Source organism: Pseudophryne corroboree, chromosome 3 (genome assembly GCF_028390025.1).
Source record: "Pseudophryne corroboree isolate aPseCor3 chromosome 3, aPseCor3.hap2, whole genome shotgun sequence".
In the NCBI taxonomy this organism is placed as follows: Eukaryota; Metazoa; Chordata; class Amphibia; order Anura; family Myobatrachidae; genus Pseudophryne; species Pseudophryne corroboree.
This window is the reverse complement of record NC_086446.1, coordinates 403,894,477-403,910,358: the sequence shown is the minus strand read 5'-3', so window position 1 is coordinate 403,910,358 and position 15,882 is coordinate 403,894,477. Positions and strand designations below refer to the sequence as shown.

Below are 15,882 nucleotides of genomic sequence, written 5' to 3'. Positions count from 1 at the left end.
TTAGTGATCTATCCTTATTTAATTTATTTTAATATAATATTTTCTGAATAAGAAGCTGGAACAGAACAAGAAGTGAATAAGAAGCTGGAGCCGAATAAGAAGCTAACTTCAGCCTCCTCTATATCTGTCTGTTATTACCCAGTTTGTCCTATCATTGTTTCCAGTTGTAAAGCGCAACAGAACATGCTGCGCTATATAAGAAACTGTAAACGAATAAAATAATAAATAACAGTAAATTGTGAGCAATGGCATTTGCACTATTATCTGCATATCCTGGAGTGCTAACCTGTCACTGGCCACCACATACAACCATTCCCGTCACGCTTTGCCCAATGCCCACAAAACAATAACATGAGTCAGAGTCACAGTCATCGCCTTGCAGCACAGGCTGCACCCCCACCGGACTACAGTATCCAGCAGGCAGCGCCAGCAGCTTCCGGCGTGGCGTATGTCAGGCCTCTCTCTGCCCTCAGTCACATCCGCTCTGCTCCCCGGACTTCCCGTTACTCTCTAGTGGACGGATCCATGGCCGCCGCCGGGACCCTACCTCCCCGACTGGGCTCTGGGCATCGGCGGGTGGAGAACATACTGAGCCAGGTGCGGCGGGGACAGCTGACCGGGCGAGGCCTCATCCGAGGCTCCCAGGTAACACAGGCCGATCAGACACTTACCTGTGCCCAGCTGTGCACTGCGGCCCAGCCCCAGTTCATGTATGCTGCATTGGTGTTCCGTGTTCCCGCACACATTCCTCTCTACGCGCTGTCATCGGTTATTATAGAGCAGTGCGGCTATCACTGATAACAGCGCAGCACTAGCATCCGTCCTGCAATGTCAGGTGTCGTTTCTAATGCTCTTCTGCTACGTTAGTAAATGGGGACCACGGGCAAAATCTGGTTTCCAGGTGCTGTACATGTATTGGCTATATACAGGTGCCGTGCTCATGCAGGGGATGGGGGGTGAGGGCTGCATTCCTCTCTGCCTTCACCAGTAAATTCCGAGGGTATTGCCTGAATAGCAACGGGGTGTGTGTGTCTGTAGGTGTGATATATAATATTATATATATATGATATATAATATTATATATATATATATATATATATATATATATATATAATTTGAGCATACTGTCATCAGCCTCCTAGCTAGTTGGTGAAATAATTAGATCTGTATATTTGTCCTTTTTGTGTTCCTAATTAGAAATTTGGTCTGCTGTCTCTAGCTGGTAATTCCTTTTGTGTTTCCCTGCCTGTTAGCTAGGTGTGTGTGTGTGTGTGTGTGTGTGTGTGTGTGTGTGTGTGTTTTATACCCCTCTTGCTTCTTAAGGTTGTATGCAGGCCCTTTGTGTGTATATTGGAGTTGTATTGTTTTGCCTTAGAACATAAAGCCTTTTGCTGTTGCCAGTTCTATTTACCTCTCCAAAAACAGTTATATAGCAGGTCCACTATTTATTATGGGCATAAATAATAATAGTTTCTCTTATTACTGGTTTATTCTGCGTTGCAAGGTTTTCTGTCAATTACACCACGGTCCGGGTTGTAATGGCTTGTGAGAAGGCCGGAACTCCGATACTCCGGCTGAACTCGTACGTTTTGTTTTAAAGCAGGGAATGTTTACAAGGAGTCTCGGAGCTCCGGCCGTCTCGCAAGCCATTACATTCGGCCCCTGATCTTTGCCAGCTTTACAATATATCTATCTATCTCTCCCCCCTCTCTCTCTCTCTCTAATGGGGCATACACATGGGGTGGCACAATGCTGTGTGCTAAATAATCTAGGTTAGCACAGATCGCTCAGTACACATCGCTATACACACAGCGATGTGTGCTGCTCGTTCTATGTTAACCAGTATTCTTTATGCATGTGCTAAAGATCAGAGGAAGGGCGATCACAGCGCGGCAGCGCATCGCCATCGCTGTGGGATGTACACATGGATCGTTCCGTGCTTAATTTCTCAGCGGTCTAGATAGATTGCTTAAAAAATAAACAAAAATAGCCATGTGTATTGTGTATACCCCATAATAGTAACACACACATGTATTGTATTTGAATTATATCAGTTTCTCATTATCTCATTGACTCATCCATTATACCAGTAGTTTCCAAACTGTTTTGAATCACGGCGCCCTAGGATATCAGAATTTTTTTCACTGCACCCCTAGGCCAAAAATTTCTTATTGAGAAATTTAGAAAGAAATATTACATTAAGTAGATCGCGTTTATATGTCATCATTAGGGTCAGTTGTGTGGTGAGGAACAAGATTTGCTTCTGTTTGGCCACATATTTTATGACTGGCAGCCACCAGCACTGGTTTTGCCTATTATATTGACCATGAATAATTTGAATTGGTCCTGGACCACCAACCCAGGGCACCCCTGCAAGTGTCCCGGGGCACCCCAGGGAGCCACGGCACACAGATTGGGAACCTCTGCATTATAGGCTTCTATGATGAGATTACTTTGGCTAGTTCTCTGCTTTAAATAGTATACAGGTTGAGTATCCCATATCCAAATATTCAGAAATACGGACTTTTTTAAGTGAGAGTGAGATAGTGAAACCTTTGTTTTTTGATGGCTCAATGGGGTCGATTCTATTCGGCAACTAATGAATAGCGTCGGGAATTAGCTCCCGACGCTATTCAATTCAGCAACTAATTACCTGCAATTGTCGGGAATTCTTCTCTCATCCCCGGGGGATGAGAAGAGAAACCCGACAAAAGTGCTGCCTCGCGGCCGACGCGAGGCTGATTCTGTCGGGAATCAGCCTCGCGCCGGGGAGTTAAGTCGGAGAATGCCCGTTCTCCCGACAATTCAACCTGTTTTGTCGGCGAGAACGGGCCATCGCCGACGTAACTAGTTGCTGAATTGAATAGCGTCGGGAGCTAATTCCCGGCGCTATTCATTAGTTGCCGAATAGAATCGACCCCATTGTACACAAACTTTGTTTAATACGCAAAGTTATTAAAAATATTGTATTAAATGACCTTCAGGCTGTGTGTATAAGGTGTATATGAAACATAAATGAATTGTGTGAATGTACACACACTTTGTTTAATGCACAAAGTTATAAAAAATATTGGCAAAAATGACCTTCAGGCTGTGTGTATAAGGTGTATGTGAAACATAAATGCATTCTGTGCTTAGACTTGGGTCCCATCGCCATGATATCTGATTATGGTATGCAATTATTCCAAAATACGGAAAAATCCGATATAAAAAATACCTTTGGTCCCAAGCATTTTGGATAAGGGATACTCAACCTGTAATAGTACTTGACAGATGAAATTCAATTGTTGCACGTGGCAGCTGTAACCCTCGGGCACCTAATGGAGCAACTCAATTGTTGCTCCATTTGTGCACCATCAGCTGCCTGTTCCAGCATTTCAGTTCACAACCCCTGGAGGCAGCTTTGGTTTGGAGGTGGAAAGAATTGAATACCACCCATTATCTCCCACATTGATAATTGCAATATTCTTCTTACTGGTTTTGACAAAAACAGACTCTCGCTACTACAATCCACTTTAAATGCAGCTGCGAGGCTGATCTTCCTTGCTAAATGTTCATCGTATGCTGATCAGCTCTATCATGTCTCCAAAGGTATTATGTATTCTACCGTATTCAATACAAACTGCTTTTACCTACACACAAGGCTATTAACCAAACCAAACTATACTAACATACTTGTTTATTTCAAAATATCTCCCAACCCGACCTCTCCTCTCTGCACCTCTTCGGACAAGTTTATCAAATTACGGAACGACCCACATAACCTTCATAAACTTTCCTATCTAGTTACATCCCCACTGTACAGTACACACACATCCTCACATTTTCTCTTTCACCTCCTGACCAACATTGCTGTGTGACCATATCATACAGCCCACCAATGACCTTTGCATCTGGTAGGACCATTATACAATAGGTAGCACCTGTCCTTGTGTTTCAGTGCCTATTACCCTACAGATTGTAAGCTTGCGAGCAGAGCCTTTCTACTTTTTTTGACGATTCAGTTGTTGCTTAATTTGAATGGACATCTATCGGAGCTATTCAATTGTTGCTCCGATCAGACATTCATTAGTCGCTGCAGTCACATATTTTTTCTTGCAACCTCCGGATGTGCGAGAAAAAAGGTGTTATAAAGCCCGTAGTTTTGTTGCAAAAAAAGCGCCCAAACCTGGACTTTGGATGCCCAATCAAGCACTTTAGGTGGGTTAAGCCGATTTGCGCAGCTAAACCTGGAGCTGTTAGCCGCATTAAAGGCTAATGGGCGTCTGATCGGGAGCAACAGTTGAATACCTATGACAGACGCCCAGCAGTGGGTGCAAGCAACAATTGAATTGGCTCCTGTATGTATGTATGTATGTTATTACCCAGTTTTGTTATATCACTGTTATTTCCAATTGTAATGCGCAACAGAAAATGCTGCTGTGTATAAGACTGTTAATACATTTTGGATAAGGGATACTCAACCTTTAATAATAATTGTATATTGTTATACAAGGTAATGGGTTTGGCCAAGTTAGCCTCCACTATAATGTTTCAAAATATTGTTTTATTTTGTCTTGTTGTTTTTAGATAAGTTAAACCAAACATTTGTATTTTTATGAATGTCTGATCCATGTTCGTTGACTTTATCAGTAATGTATGCTACAATGCAGATTTTTCTTTCACCCCTTTTTATCCATTTACATATGACAAGTTTTATAAATAGACAACAGCATGAAAACCCTTCCCTTGCATTACCAGTATGTCAAAAGCATAGAAAAGTCTATAGCTTACCCCACTTTAAGAGAAGTTTTCATGGTAATCAACAATCGGGAAAACATTTAGGGGTTATTTACTAAGCCGATTTTCAGTGTATCCATCTGCGGGATTGGAAAGTGCAGTAATAATTGCAGTGCCAGGAGTGTTATGTACTTAATATTATTGCCCTGTTACTTCCTGTGGTGGCTTTGAAAATGTATCGCTTAATAAATACACCCTTTGGTCTTAAAAGAATTGAATGGATCTTGGCAAGTACATATACAGTTTGCAGTATATTATGTTGCAGTGATAGGCAACCTGATACACTTCAGGGGCTACTGTGGGTGTCCCTCTAACTTCCAAAGGGCCACATATTACCCGTTATCTTTGCAATAAATGAATTGAAATACATTTAATCAAAGTGTTAATTATCTGTAATGACTAAACAACCATTTTCTACAAGCGTTATATGCTATAAAAAAAATGATAATAAAGCAGGAAAGAGCAGGGGTCCCCAACTGAAAGCACAGATGATCTGTTGCCCGTCATTCTTCTATGGTGTCTTGTCCATGTTACATCAGTTTTGCTTGGTCTGTTCTCCAGGTAACTTCACATGGAGAACCTGGAGAGATTATGTAAAAAAAAATAATAATATATATATATATATATATATATATATTTTTATTTTTGCAGAGTTAGCAAGCCATAGGGGGTCTTCAATTCCCCCACATAAATTCCATAATGGTACAGCGCTTCTGCCACCATTACAAGTTGCATTGTACAGGCTTTTGTAGGCGGCTAATACTTGCAAAGTGGCTCCTCGTGTAGCGCAAGGGTATGTGATATACACAATGGGGCAGATGTATTATCCTGGAGAAGGCATTAGGAAGTCATAAACCAGTGATAAATGCAAGGTGATAAACGCACCAGCCATCAACTCCTAACTGTTAATTTACATACTGAAGCTGATTGGCTGGTTCTTTTATAACCTTGCATGTATCACTGGTTTATCACTTCCTTATGCCTTCTCCAGGTTAGTACATCTGCCCCATTATGAGTAATAAAAGCCAGCATTGTTTACAATAATGGGCATGGACGGTTTTAAGGAAATATTATAAATGGTAACTACTGTTTGAATTAGACTACATTATTGGTTAGTGCTGTCTTCTTGGAGGTAAAACTAAATCTATATGGATGAATCTCTAAATGTGAAACTCCATTTATTTTATTTATTTATTAACAGTTTCTTATATAGCGCAGAAAATTCCGTTGCGCTTTACAATTGGAAATAATGATATAACAAACTGGGTAATAACAAACAGTCATAGAGGTAAGAAGGCCCTGCTCGCAAGCTTACAATCTATAGGGAAATGGGCATGTATACACAAGGATAGGTGCTATCTATTGCATAGTTGTCCGCCAAATTGCAAAGGTTTTTGGTGGGCTGTATGATATGGTCATACAGAAATGATGAGAGGGAGGGAAAGTGAAAAATGAGAAGACATGTGAGGACTGTACAGAGTGGATGCAATTTGATAGGAAGGTTTATGAAAGTTATGTGGGCAGTTCTGGAATTTGCTATGCAAAAAAAAAGTTTTCAGGTAATGCTTGAAGGTTTGGAGACTAGAGGAGAGTCTTATTGTGCGTGGTAGGGCATTCCACAGAGTGGGTGCAGCCCGATGAAAGTCCTGCAATCGTGAGTGGGAGTGAGTAATGAGTGTGGATGAGAGGCGCAGGTCTTGTGAAGAGCGAAGAGGTCAGGTTGGGAGATATTTTGAGATGAGCTACATGATGTACGTTGATGTAGTTTGGTTAATGGCCTTGTGTGTGAGTAAAAGGATTTTATATTGAATACGGTAGAATACAGGTAACCAATGGAGGGACTGACAGAGTGGATCTGCAGACGATGAACGTCTAGAGAGGAAGATTAGCCTCGCCGCTGCATTCAGAGTGGATTGTAATGGGTTCCTGTCTATAGACAGACAGTTAAAAGATAGACAGTCATTAGTTAGACACTATATGGTCGACAGTCAAAAGTCAGACAGGGTCAAAAGTCAGACACAAAAAAAGTTAGTTTTTTACAACTTTTGCCTCATTTACTATCCATGTCACACATACTATTACCTTTTAGTAAAGTTGTGGTAAGCGGAGCGGAATGAGACACCGAGCCCGAAGCGTGGCGAGCGGACAAATTTCACCAATTTTAGGTTAAAAATGTTTAAAAACACACACAAAATTATTTTTTTGTGTCTGACTTATGACCCTGTCTGACTTATGACCCTGTCTGACTTATGACCCTGTCTGACTTTTGACCCTGTCTGACTTTTGACCCTGTCTGACTTTTGACCCTGTCTGACTTTTGACCCTGTCTGACTTTTGACCCTGTCTGACTTTTGACTGTCGACCATATAGTGTCTAACTAATGACTGTCTATCTTTTAACTGTCTATGAGTTATACCACACCCGATTGTAATGGTGAGAGTCTCCTTTTGGGAAGACCAGTTAGGAGATTATTGCAATAATCAATGCGGGAGACATTGGGGTCGATTCTATTCGGCAAGTTAAGAATGGCGCCGGGAATTAGCTCCCGACGCTATTCAATTCAGCTGCTAGTGACCCGCAATTGTCGGGAATTCTTCTCTCATCCCCGGGGGATGAGAGAAGAAACCCGACAAAAGTGCTGCCTGCGGCCGGCGCGAGGCTGATTCTGTCGGGAATCGGCATCGCCGCGGGTAGTTAAGTCGGAGAATGCCCGTTCTCCCGACAAAACTACCTGTTAAGTCGGCGAGAACGGGACATCGCCGACTTAACTGGAGCTGAATTGAATAGCGTCGGGAGCTAATTCCCGGCGCTATTCTTAAGTTGCCGAATAGAATCGACCCCAATGAGAGCATGGATTAGAGTTTTAGCAGTGTCTTGTGTAAGGTATGGTCGTATTTTGGATATGTTTTTTAGATGCATGTAACATTATCTTGAGACAGATTGAATGTGGGGAACAAAGGACAGATCAGAGTCAAGGATGACACCTAGGCAGTGAGCTTGTGGGGTAGGGTAGATAGTTGAGTTTTCAACAGTGATAGAGATATCAGTTTGGTACCTACTATTGGCTGGTGGAAAATAGGATTTTGGTACTTACCAGGTAAATCCTTTTCTTTGAATCCATAGGGGGCACTGGAGTACTCTTGGGATATGGACGGCTTCCACAGGAAGAAGGCACTGAATAAATTAATTTTGAAACTACACCTCCCCTCCATATCCCTGATTACCTCAGTGTTTTTTACTGAGCCGAACAGGAGCGATAGAGAGGTTGACAATGGAGAATTACATATAACATAACGGACAACAATAAAGTTGACACAACATTACTGACAACTAAACAGTTGACACCATAACCGATTAGAACTTGTTAATCTGAACCAGTCGGTGAAAATGTGTTACCATAAGATCTACTGAACCTACCCCAAACCAGGTAAACTGCTCTGGGTGGGCGTCCAGTGCCCCCTATGGATTCAAAGGAAATGATTTACCTGGTAAGTACCAAAATCCTATTTTCTTTTTCATCCACTAGGGGTCACTGGAGTACTCTTGGGACGTACCAAAGTTTCCCCCGTGGGCGGGAGAGCTGTTTGGCACCTGTAACACTAGGCGGCCAAAGCTAGATGCTGATGCCGCAAACGTATCAAACTTGTAGAAGCGCACAAACGTGTGCACCGAAGACCATGTAGCCGCCCGGCAAAGCTGTGTCGTAGAAGCTCCATGACTCGCTGCCCATGACGTTCCCACAGCACGTGTCGAATGAGCTGTTACTGATGTAGGCGGCTGTAACCTAGCATGAAGGTAAGCCTGACGTATGGTCAGTTTAATCCAACTGGATAAGGTCTGCCTAGAAGCTGGCCAACCCATCTTGGCAGCATCATAGAGAGCAAACAACGTATCCGTCTTACGAACTGTCGACGTTCGGGATACATAAATGCGCAATGCGCGTACCACAACCTACCAGAGTCTCCTGTTAACACAGGAACTACTATTGGTTGATTTGATGTGAAAAGATGACACTACCTTTGGTAGAAAAGCGGAATTCGTCCGAAGTTCCGCTCTGTCATCATGAAACACTAAATACGGTGGCTTGCACGACAAAGCACCCAAATCTGAAACACGCCTTGCTGACGCTAAGGCTAAAAGAAAAATTGTTTTCCCAAGTGAGAAATTTAATATCCACTTGTTGTAAGGGTTCAAAATAAAAAGACTGTAAGAAATCTAAAAACCAGATTCAAGTCCCATGGCGCAGTAGGTGGAGTGAATGGAGGCTGAACTCTGAGGACACCCTGCATAAAGGTGTGAACCGACGGCAATAGGGCCAATCTACTATGAAAATAAATTGACAACGCCGATATCTGCACTTTTAGTGTGGATAAACTCAGACCTCCATCTAACCTCATCTGCAGAAATAACAAAAGACGGGATAACTTAAAAGATGATGTCGGAAACTTCCGAGCTTCACACCAACCTACATAGGCACGCCAAATTCTGTAATAATGAGCTGCCGTAACCGGCTTCCTAGCTCGTAACATGGTTGGTATAACCGATTCTGGAATGCCCTCTCTTCTTAAGAGGGCTGTCTCAACAGCCACCCCGTCAAACGCGGCCGCGCTAAATCGGGGTGAAGGAACGGACCCTGCTGTAACAGGTCCGAATGTAGTGGGAGCGGCCAAAGACCGACTGCGAGTAGACCGCGGAGTCCTGAGAACCAAGCTCTCCGAGGCCAAAGAAGCGTCACTAGTATAACTGTGACGGACTCTCCTTTGATCCGTTTTAGCCACAGAGGGAGCAGCGGAAATGGTGGAAACAGATACACGAGACTGTATGGCCACGTGATTGTGAGAGCATCCACCGCCACTGCCTTTGGATCTTCTAGTTCTGGACACGACCTGGGGCGTTTGATGATTGTGGCGAGATGCCATCAGGTTTACCTGCGGGTAACTCCACTTCTGGACCAGCATGTGAAACACTTCTGGATTTAATGCCCATTCTCCTGGATGAAAATTCCGACGGCTGAGATAATCCACCTCCCAGTTGTCCACTCCCGGAATGAATACTGCCGACAATATCATTTGGTGATACTCGGCCCAATAGAGGATTCAAGCTACTTCCCGCATTGCCATACGGCTTTTCGTTCCTCCTTTGTTGATATATGCGACCGCCGTCGCATTCTCTGACTGCACCTGAACAGCCTGAGCCTGCAGCCTGTGCACTGCTTGTCGTAGCGCATTGTAAATTGCCCGGAGTTCCAGGACATTTATAGACAGCAATCTTTCGTGATCTGCCCAGAGACCCTGGAGCTGATAATTTTGAACTACAGCTCCCCAACCTCTGAGACTCACGTCCGCCGTGAGAATTATCCAATTCCAGGCGCCGAACCGTTTCCCTGCGGTTAGAGTCTGTACTTTGAGCCACCAGAGTAGAGACACTCTGGCCCTTGGAGACAACCTCACCCTGCGGTGTGTCTAATAGGCGAATGCACAAATGAACCGAGACTGTGCGTGGCTTGAGCACTAATTGTACCAGATGACGAATGACCTGTACTTTCTGTTCGGGTAGGTAAATTCTTTGATTTACCGTATCGAGAATCATACCTAGGAATAGAAGTCGTTGAGACTGAATCATTCAGGAATTCGCGTAGACAGTGGTAGGAAATCAGATTTTCCCCCCACTTGGTCTGCGATCTATCTCGTTTGGAATCCGACTCCGCCTGTTAGGAACGTAGCCAAAGTGGACGTTATGCGCCACTAGCGAAGCTGAAAACGCAAGAACCAACTGCCAACGTCCAAAGAAGCTGTAGGCAGCAAGAAGTGTAAGGTGGTCTTTATTTAGGGCAAACCTGAACTGGAGTGTCCTGCCACTACAGCCTTGTTACCTCAAACCCTTACCAAAGCAGGGCGAAGCAACAGCCCTACTGCTGTGTAGGGTACACTCCGATAGGTAGTTAAACGCCCAATAATTGCAATTGTCTCTCATTGAAAATTGTTCAGCCTTCGCTGAGAACCTGACGTACTGGCCTGGTGCTATGAGGGCAGGCGGCAAATCGACCGCAACAATCTAACTGAAACAGTAAAAAATAAAATAAAAATTATTTTTTTATTTTTTTCAGGCAGTACATGCCCCCGCATTCCCCCCAAAGAGGACCGGTAAGGGTCTGTCTGTGCAGTTTTTACGCAGAGTACTAACCACTATACGATCACGGCAACTTAAACGAGCCAGGTAGGAGACGAACCTACAATCTTGTTATCCGTAGTCAGATGCGTTATACATTGCGCCACTGGCCCAGATTCGTATTTGTCCGACACACTGTGTAACCGACTTTGCAGCGAAGCTGCTTGTTTGACTAGCAAGTACACCACGGAAGTAACGTGTGTGTATAAACCTGCATTACCGTGCATGTGGTTACCAGCAATAGTGACTCTTCCTGTAGAGTCATGCTGTACAAAAACAATTAATAAATTAAACTCCTAACAACACCCCGCTCCTCCAGAGGCTAAGTGTTGTAGGGCAGCAACCTCCGGGAAAGAACCAGGAAGTAACGTTAAAAAATGGTGTCCTACCATGTTTTGTTTTTTTTAAACACCTGTTAAACCAGGATCTGAACCAGTGTCCATGCAATCACAATGTTCACTGTGGCCGGGAAGCCTAACCACTTGGCTACAGAGCCACCTGTAAAAACAATAAGCAAAGCTGCTGCAGGTGAGGCCTGAACTCGCCATGTTTGCAGTGCTCAACAGATACTGTTTAATAAGCACTGTGTGCTGACCAATTAATCTTGCTTACTGCAAAATAGATTTTTAACGTCCGCATATTATAGATATATAGATATATATAAATATATCTACACATACATACAACAATGTATATTCACACATACTCAGACCTTAATAAATAAATATTGATAAAGCTAAATATTTATCTTACATAATACCCTTTATGAGGTCTAAGAACACTGTACGCTATTTACGTATGGAGTACCGTAAGGGTACGCATGTTGCGTAACAATCGCTTAGCCGTAGTCGAGACGCTCAAGCGTCACGTTCGCTCACGGCCAAGAGATCACAGGCAGGCACGCTATTGGCTGCCGACTAACGTAATGATTCGCTATAGCGTAGCGGACGCTCGGGACCACGAGGAGATCACCAGCGGCGCTGACTCTCACAATGTTAAACCTTTATATCTAAACCATAAACAGTGTATTATGCAGTAAGACCTTAGTGTAGTGATAGAGTGTAAATGCAGCACAGTATAACCTTATTAACTTAAAAGCTGTTCGAGCGTCACCGACGCTCTGAGAATACTTAACACTATAAGAAATACACAGATACCGTGCTTAGGGTCCAACGCCTTATATATATATTATGAATGTTATACTTGCAAAAGAATTAATACAATACAAGTCATACACTACAATATAACATAGACTAACTAACCAGATAACTACACGGGAAATACAATACAATACAATTACGTTTTAAGGGAAAATAAGAGAGAAAGAGGAGAAGAGAGAGAGAGAGAGAAATGGCTCACAATAACAGTAAGATCAATATGATTGCGGATAAAACTACACATGTGAGAGACAATCGCTGCGCAGTTAGTCAATGCTGAGAATCTTTGTGGAGAAAATACTTGACCTTACCCATACTGGCTGTCCCTATATACACAACCCTACAATACCGCATGGGACAGAAGCTAGACTCCATTTTGGGAAAACTCCCATGATTCCAAAGACTGCACCACATGGTTGAAAGGGGGAGGGGAAAATACCCGGCAGCAGCCATTTTAGATTTGCAGGTCCAAACACATGGCACTCTCTGCTACACCACAATCACATAGCAGAAGACACAAGACTCCATTTTATTCCAAAATGTCCAAGCCTCAAAACAATGCATATGTTCTGATTTTACAATTCCAAACCATCTAAATCACCTTTCACAATTACAATCCAACTTCCTAGAACCATCTTATTCAATTTCACATTCCAAACAACTTCAGTATCTCAATAACCAGAGCATATTCATCACAAGACCAGATCACAATGTAACCACACATATCAGCCTGCCATTGCTACCAGCACATATTCCCAGATCTATCACACAAACAAGTTACAATATACTATTTAAACCAGCACCATTGACCTTAAAGCAATCTGTCTATATTTCCTTATCTAGCCATGTGAATTCAATACTTAGCCTTTAGTTTGGAGGTCAGTCCTGGGGATGTAGCCGCCATGCTGCTGGGTGCCAGGTAGCTGTGTGAGTAGCTACAGTATATCTGTCCTCAGAGGCCCCAAGCAAACTGAAACTGACTTCTTTTCTAGCCATGCCTGTTTTCCTAGTTCCTGGGGGAGGGGTCTCTTTTGCTTTGTATATGCTAATCAGGTTCAGCCCTGAAATCTTAGTAAAGGGTTGGCTTGATCATTCATTGTTCTAACAAAATGATCTTAGCTTTTATACATATAATCATATCTATCCGCTGCAATGTCCCACAACTTCACAACAATCCTCACACTAACCCACACATCAATCTGCTTGCTTCAATACCAAACATGACGGGCGCATCTGGTTCTGTTCAAATAATACACATTCATGACATCAATTCATCAGCCAATTCTAAATCTCCATGATGTCTGGTGCCCGACATTATCATAACCATGTACTGTATGAAACAAGCGCCGAATCCATCTCCGTGCCATGTCTGAGCAAATGCGTGTGTTACCATATATTGCTGTGCTCGCTGCGCATATTTGCAAGTATAGCGACTTAAATGTGTGTAGTTTGTATGTTCTCTCTATGTAATATTTTTGACTTTGACAATATATATTCCATATATGCATACATACACATATATATTATATACCCATATACATATATCCAGATACATCCTGATACAGAGGTATAATAATTTTTAGAAGTCTGAAACTAAATGTGACCTCACACAGGCTTTAAACCTGAGATGACTGCTGCTTAACCACAGCTTAGTTAATGGGCCCTATCTAGTGGCCGGCGCCGGGAGCGCGCTCTTGGGAGCGTGCTCTGGAGAGCTATCATGACTGTAAAACCTATGGTAGGTTTATATTGATAGTGTAAGCCCAAACTGAGCTAACCAGAATGTATCTTTTTTTTTTTTTTTTTTAACAGTTTAAACTAGCATGCATTAGTATGCAATCTAGTTGGATCACCAGTCTCCCCCAGATGGCAAACAATATGCAACACTGCTTAGCTTCCAAAATCAGATGAGTTTGGGCGTATCCAGTGTGGTGTGGCTGTAGATAAAAAAATACCTACAGCACCTTGTACTCCCAGGTGGCTAATCAGGCCCAACACTGCTTAGCTTCCAAAATCAGATGAGATTGGGCGTATCCAGTGTGGTGTGGCCAAGTGAATTAAGCCAAAGCTGCTGCAGGTGAGACCTGAACTCACAATGCTTGCAGTGCTCCACAGATACTGTTTTATAAGCACCATGTGCTGACCAATTGTTATAACATATCTTACTTTACAACAGTGAACAAAGCCAGTATTTGGCTGCCACGGCCATGATTCAGATTTGCAGTCTTTAGGATAATATCATTATAAACAGTTATGATATAAATAATAGTAAGAGAAGTGAGTGTATATCCATGTTTTAGACATGGCAGGGAAACTGCTTATTAGTAATTGCTGGTGTCTTACTCATGCAGACAGACAATACAAAAAATACAAAGACAGACAACTTGCGCGACTCAGTAAATAGCACTAAGGTGTCTCTATAAATATATATGTGGCCAAGTGCAGTGCACGCCAGCAATATGCCTGATCCCAAATTCCCCTTAACACCCCTGCGCCTTCAATGGAGGAGAGATGTAACACAGGAAATTCTGGAAATACAACAGGAAAAACAACAGGAAGCATGGTTAATATGTCCCCATGCTCACAGTATAACACAAAGTGCCGACTTATAATTATGTTGGCAGATTTAATAAACATCTTATGTTGCACTCAAACCTGCACATATAACTTGTATCCTGTTTTAACAAAGACTTCATAGCCTATTGTAATACACATGCAGCGCTGCTGTATTCCCTTTATCAATAAGAGTTGAATCATGAGCTTTTATCCAGTGACCCTGACATTTCTGTGTGCAGGGAACATCACTGTGGCAGCAAAGTTACTCACTAGGCTATGGAGCCTGCCTTTTGACTCTCATTTGTGTGCCCCCCCCCCCCCCCCCCGTGCTCCGTGTACAGTTCTCTATACACGGAGCCGGCTATGGTGGAGACGGAGCCCGAAGCGGCATCGAGGGCCGGGGAGCGCGCTGCATAGAGCCGTGGAGCGGCCTATGCATAAAACCATGTGGCTGACGCGGCTCAGAGCGACGGGGGAGACAGCCTAAACAGCGGCGCTGGAAGCGGCGGCGGTCGGCTGAAGGCAGCGGCGGGCGGCCACACACACACACACACACACACACACACACACACACAGTATCCCACACAGTGGGGCGGCAGCGTGAGCTGACCGCCCCGTTCAACATACCTGGACCCTGTGGTGAGGGCTATGACGGGGCTTCTCTGTAAGTTCCGTCCAGCCTTTACTGCAGGTTTTAGTCCTGCACGTGGTAGTGAGGGAGCTCTTTTTAGAGAGGTCCGACACCCACAGCTGCTAAAGCAGCCTTCACTATCCCGGACCCACACCTATTGGAAGGGGGGAGGGGATGTGGTAAATCGTTGAAAAAAGAAAAAACTTAGAAAAAATTCCAATGAAATGTGGACAAACTCCACAAGCCTTCTAACTGTGTCGAGCACAGAAAAAACACTGAGGTACTCAGGGATATGGAGGGGAGGTGTAGTTTCAAAATTAATTTATTCAGTGCCTTCTTCCTGTGGAAGCTGTCCATATCCCAAGAGTACTCCAGTGACCCCTAGTGGATGAAAAAGAAATATAATTAACTCTGTCTCTGAAATATTAAGTTTGAGGTAGCGAGATGTCATCCAGGATGAAATGGCAGAAAGGCCTTCAGTGACACGGTCCAGTACAGATAGGGACAAGTCAGGGGAGGATAGGTAGATTTGAGTATCATCTGCGTACAGATAATACTGAAATCCAAAAGAGCTTATTAGTTTACCAAGAG

The 15,882-nt window shown here is 43.4% G+C and overlaps 1 protein-coding gene across 1 annotated transcript in view; it reads left to right on the top strand.

The window, feature by feature from the left end:
* Positions 1 to 336: 336 nt before the first annotated feature.
* TRPC4AP (transient receptor potential cation channel subfamily C member 4 associated protein) overlaps positions 337 to 15,882 on the top strand; it is a 175,149-nt gene continuing 159,603 nt past the window's right edge. The window contains exon 1 of the mRNA XM_063960144.1: positions 337 to 645. Within this exon, the coding sequence (XP_063816214.1) occupies positions 352 to 645 (294 nt within the window). The 5' untranslated portion in view covers positions 337 to 351. The remainder of the gene's footprint in view (positions 646 to 15,882) is intronic.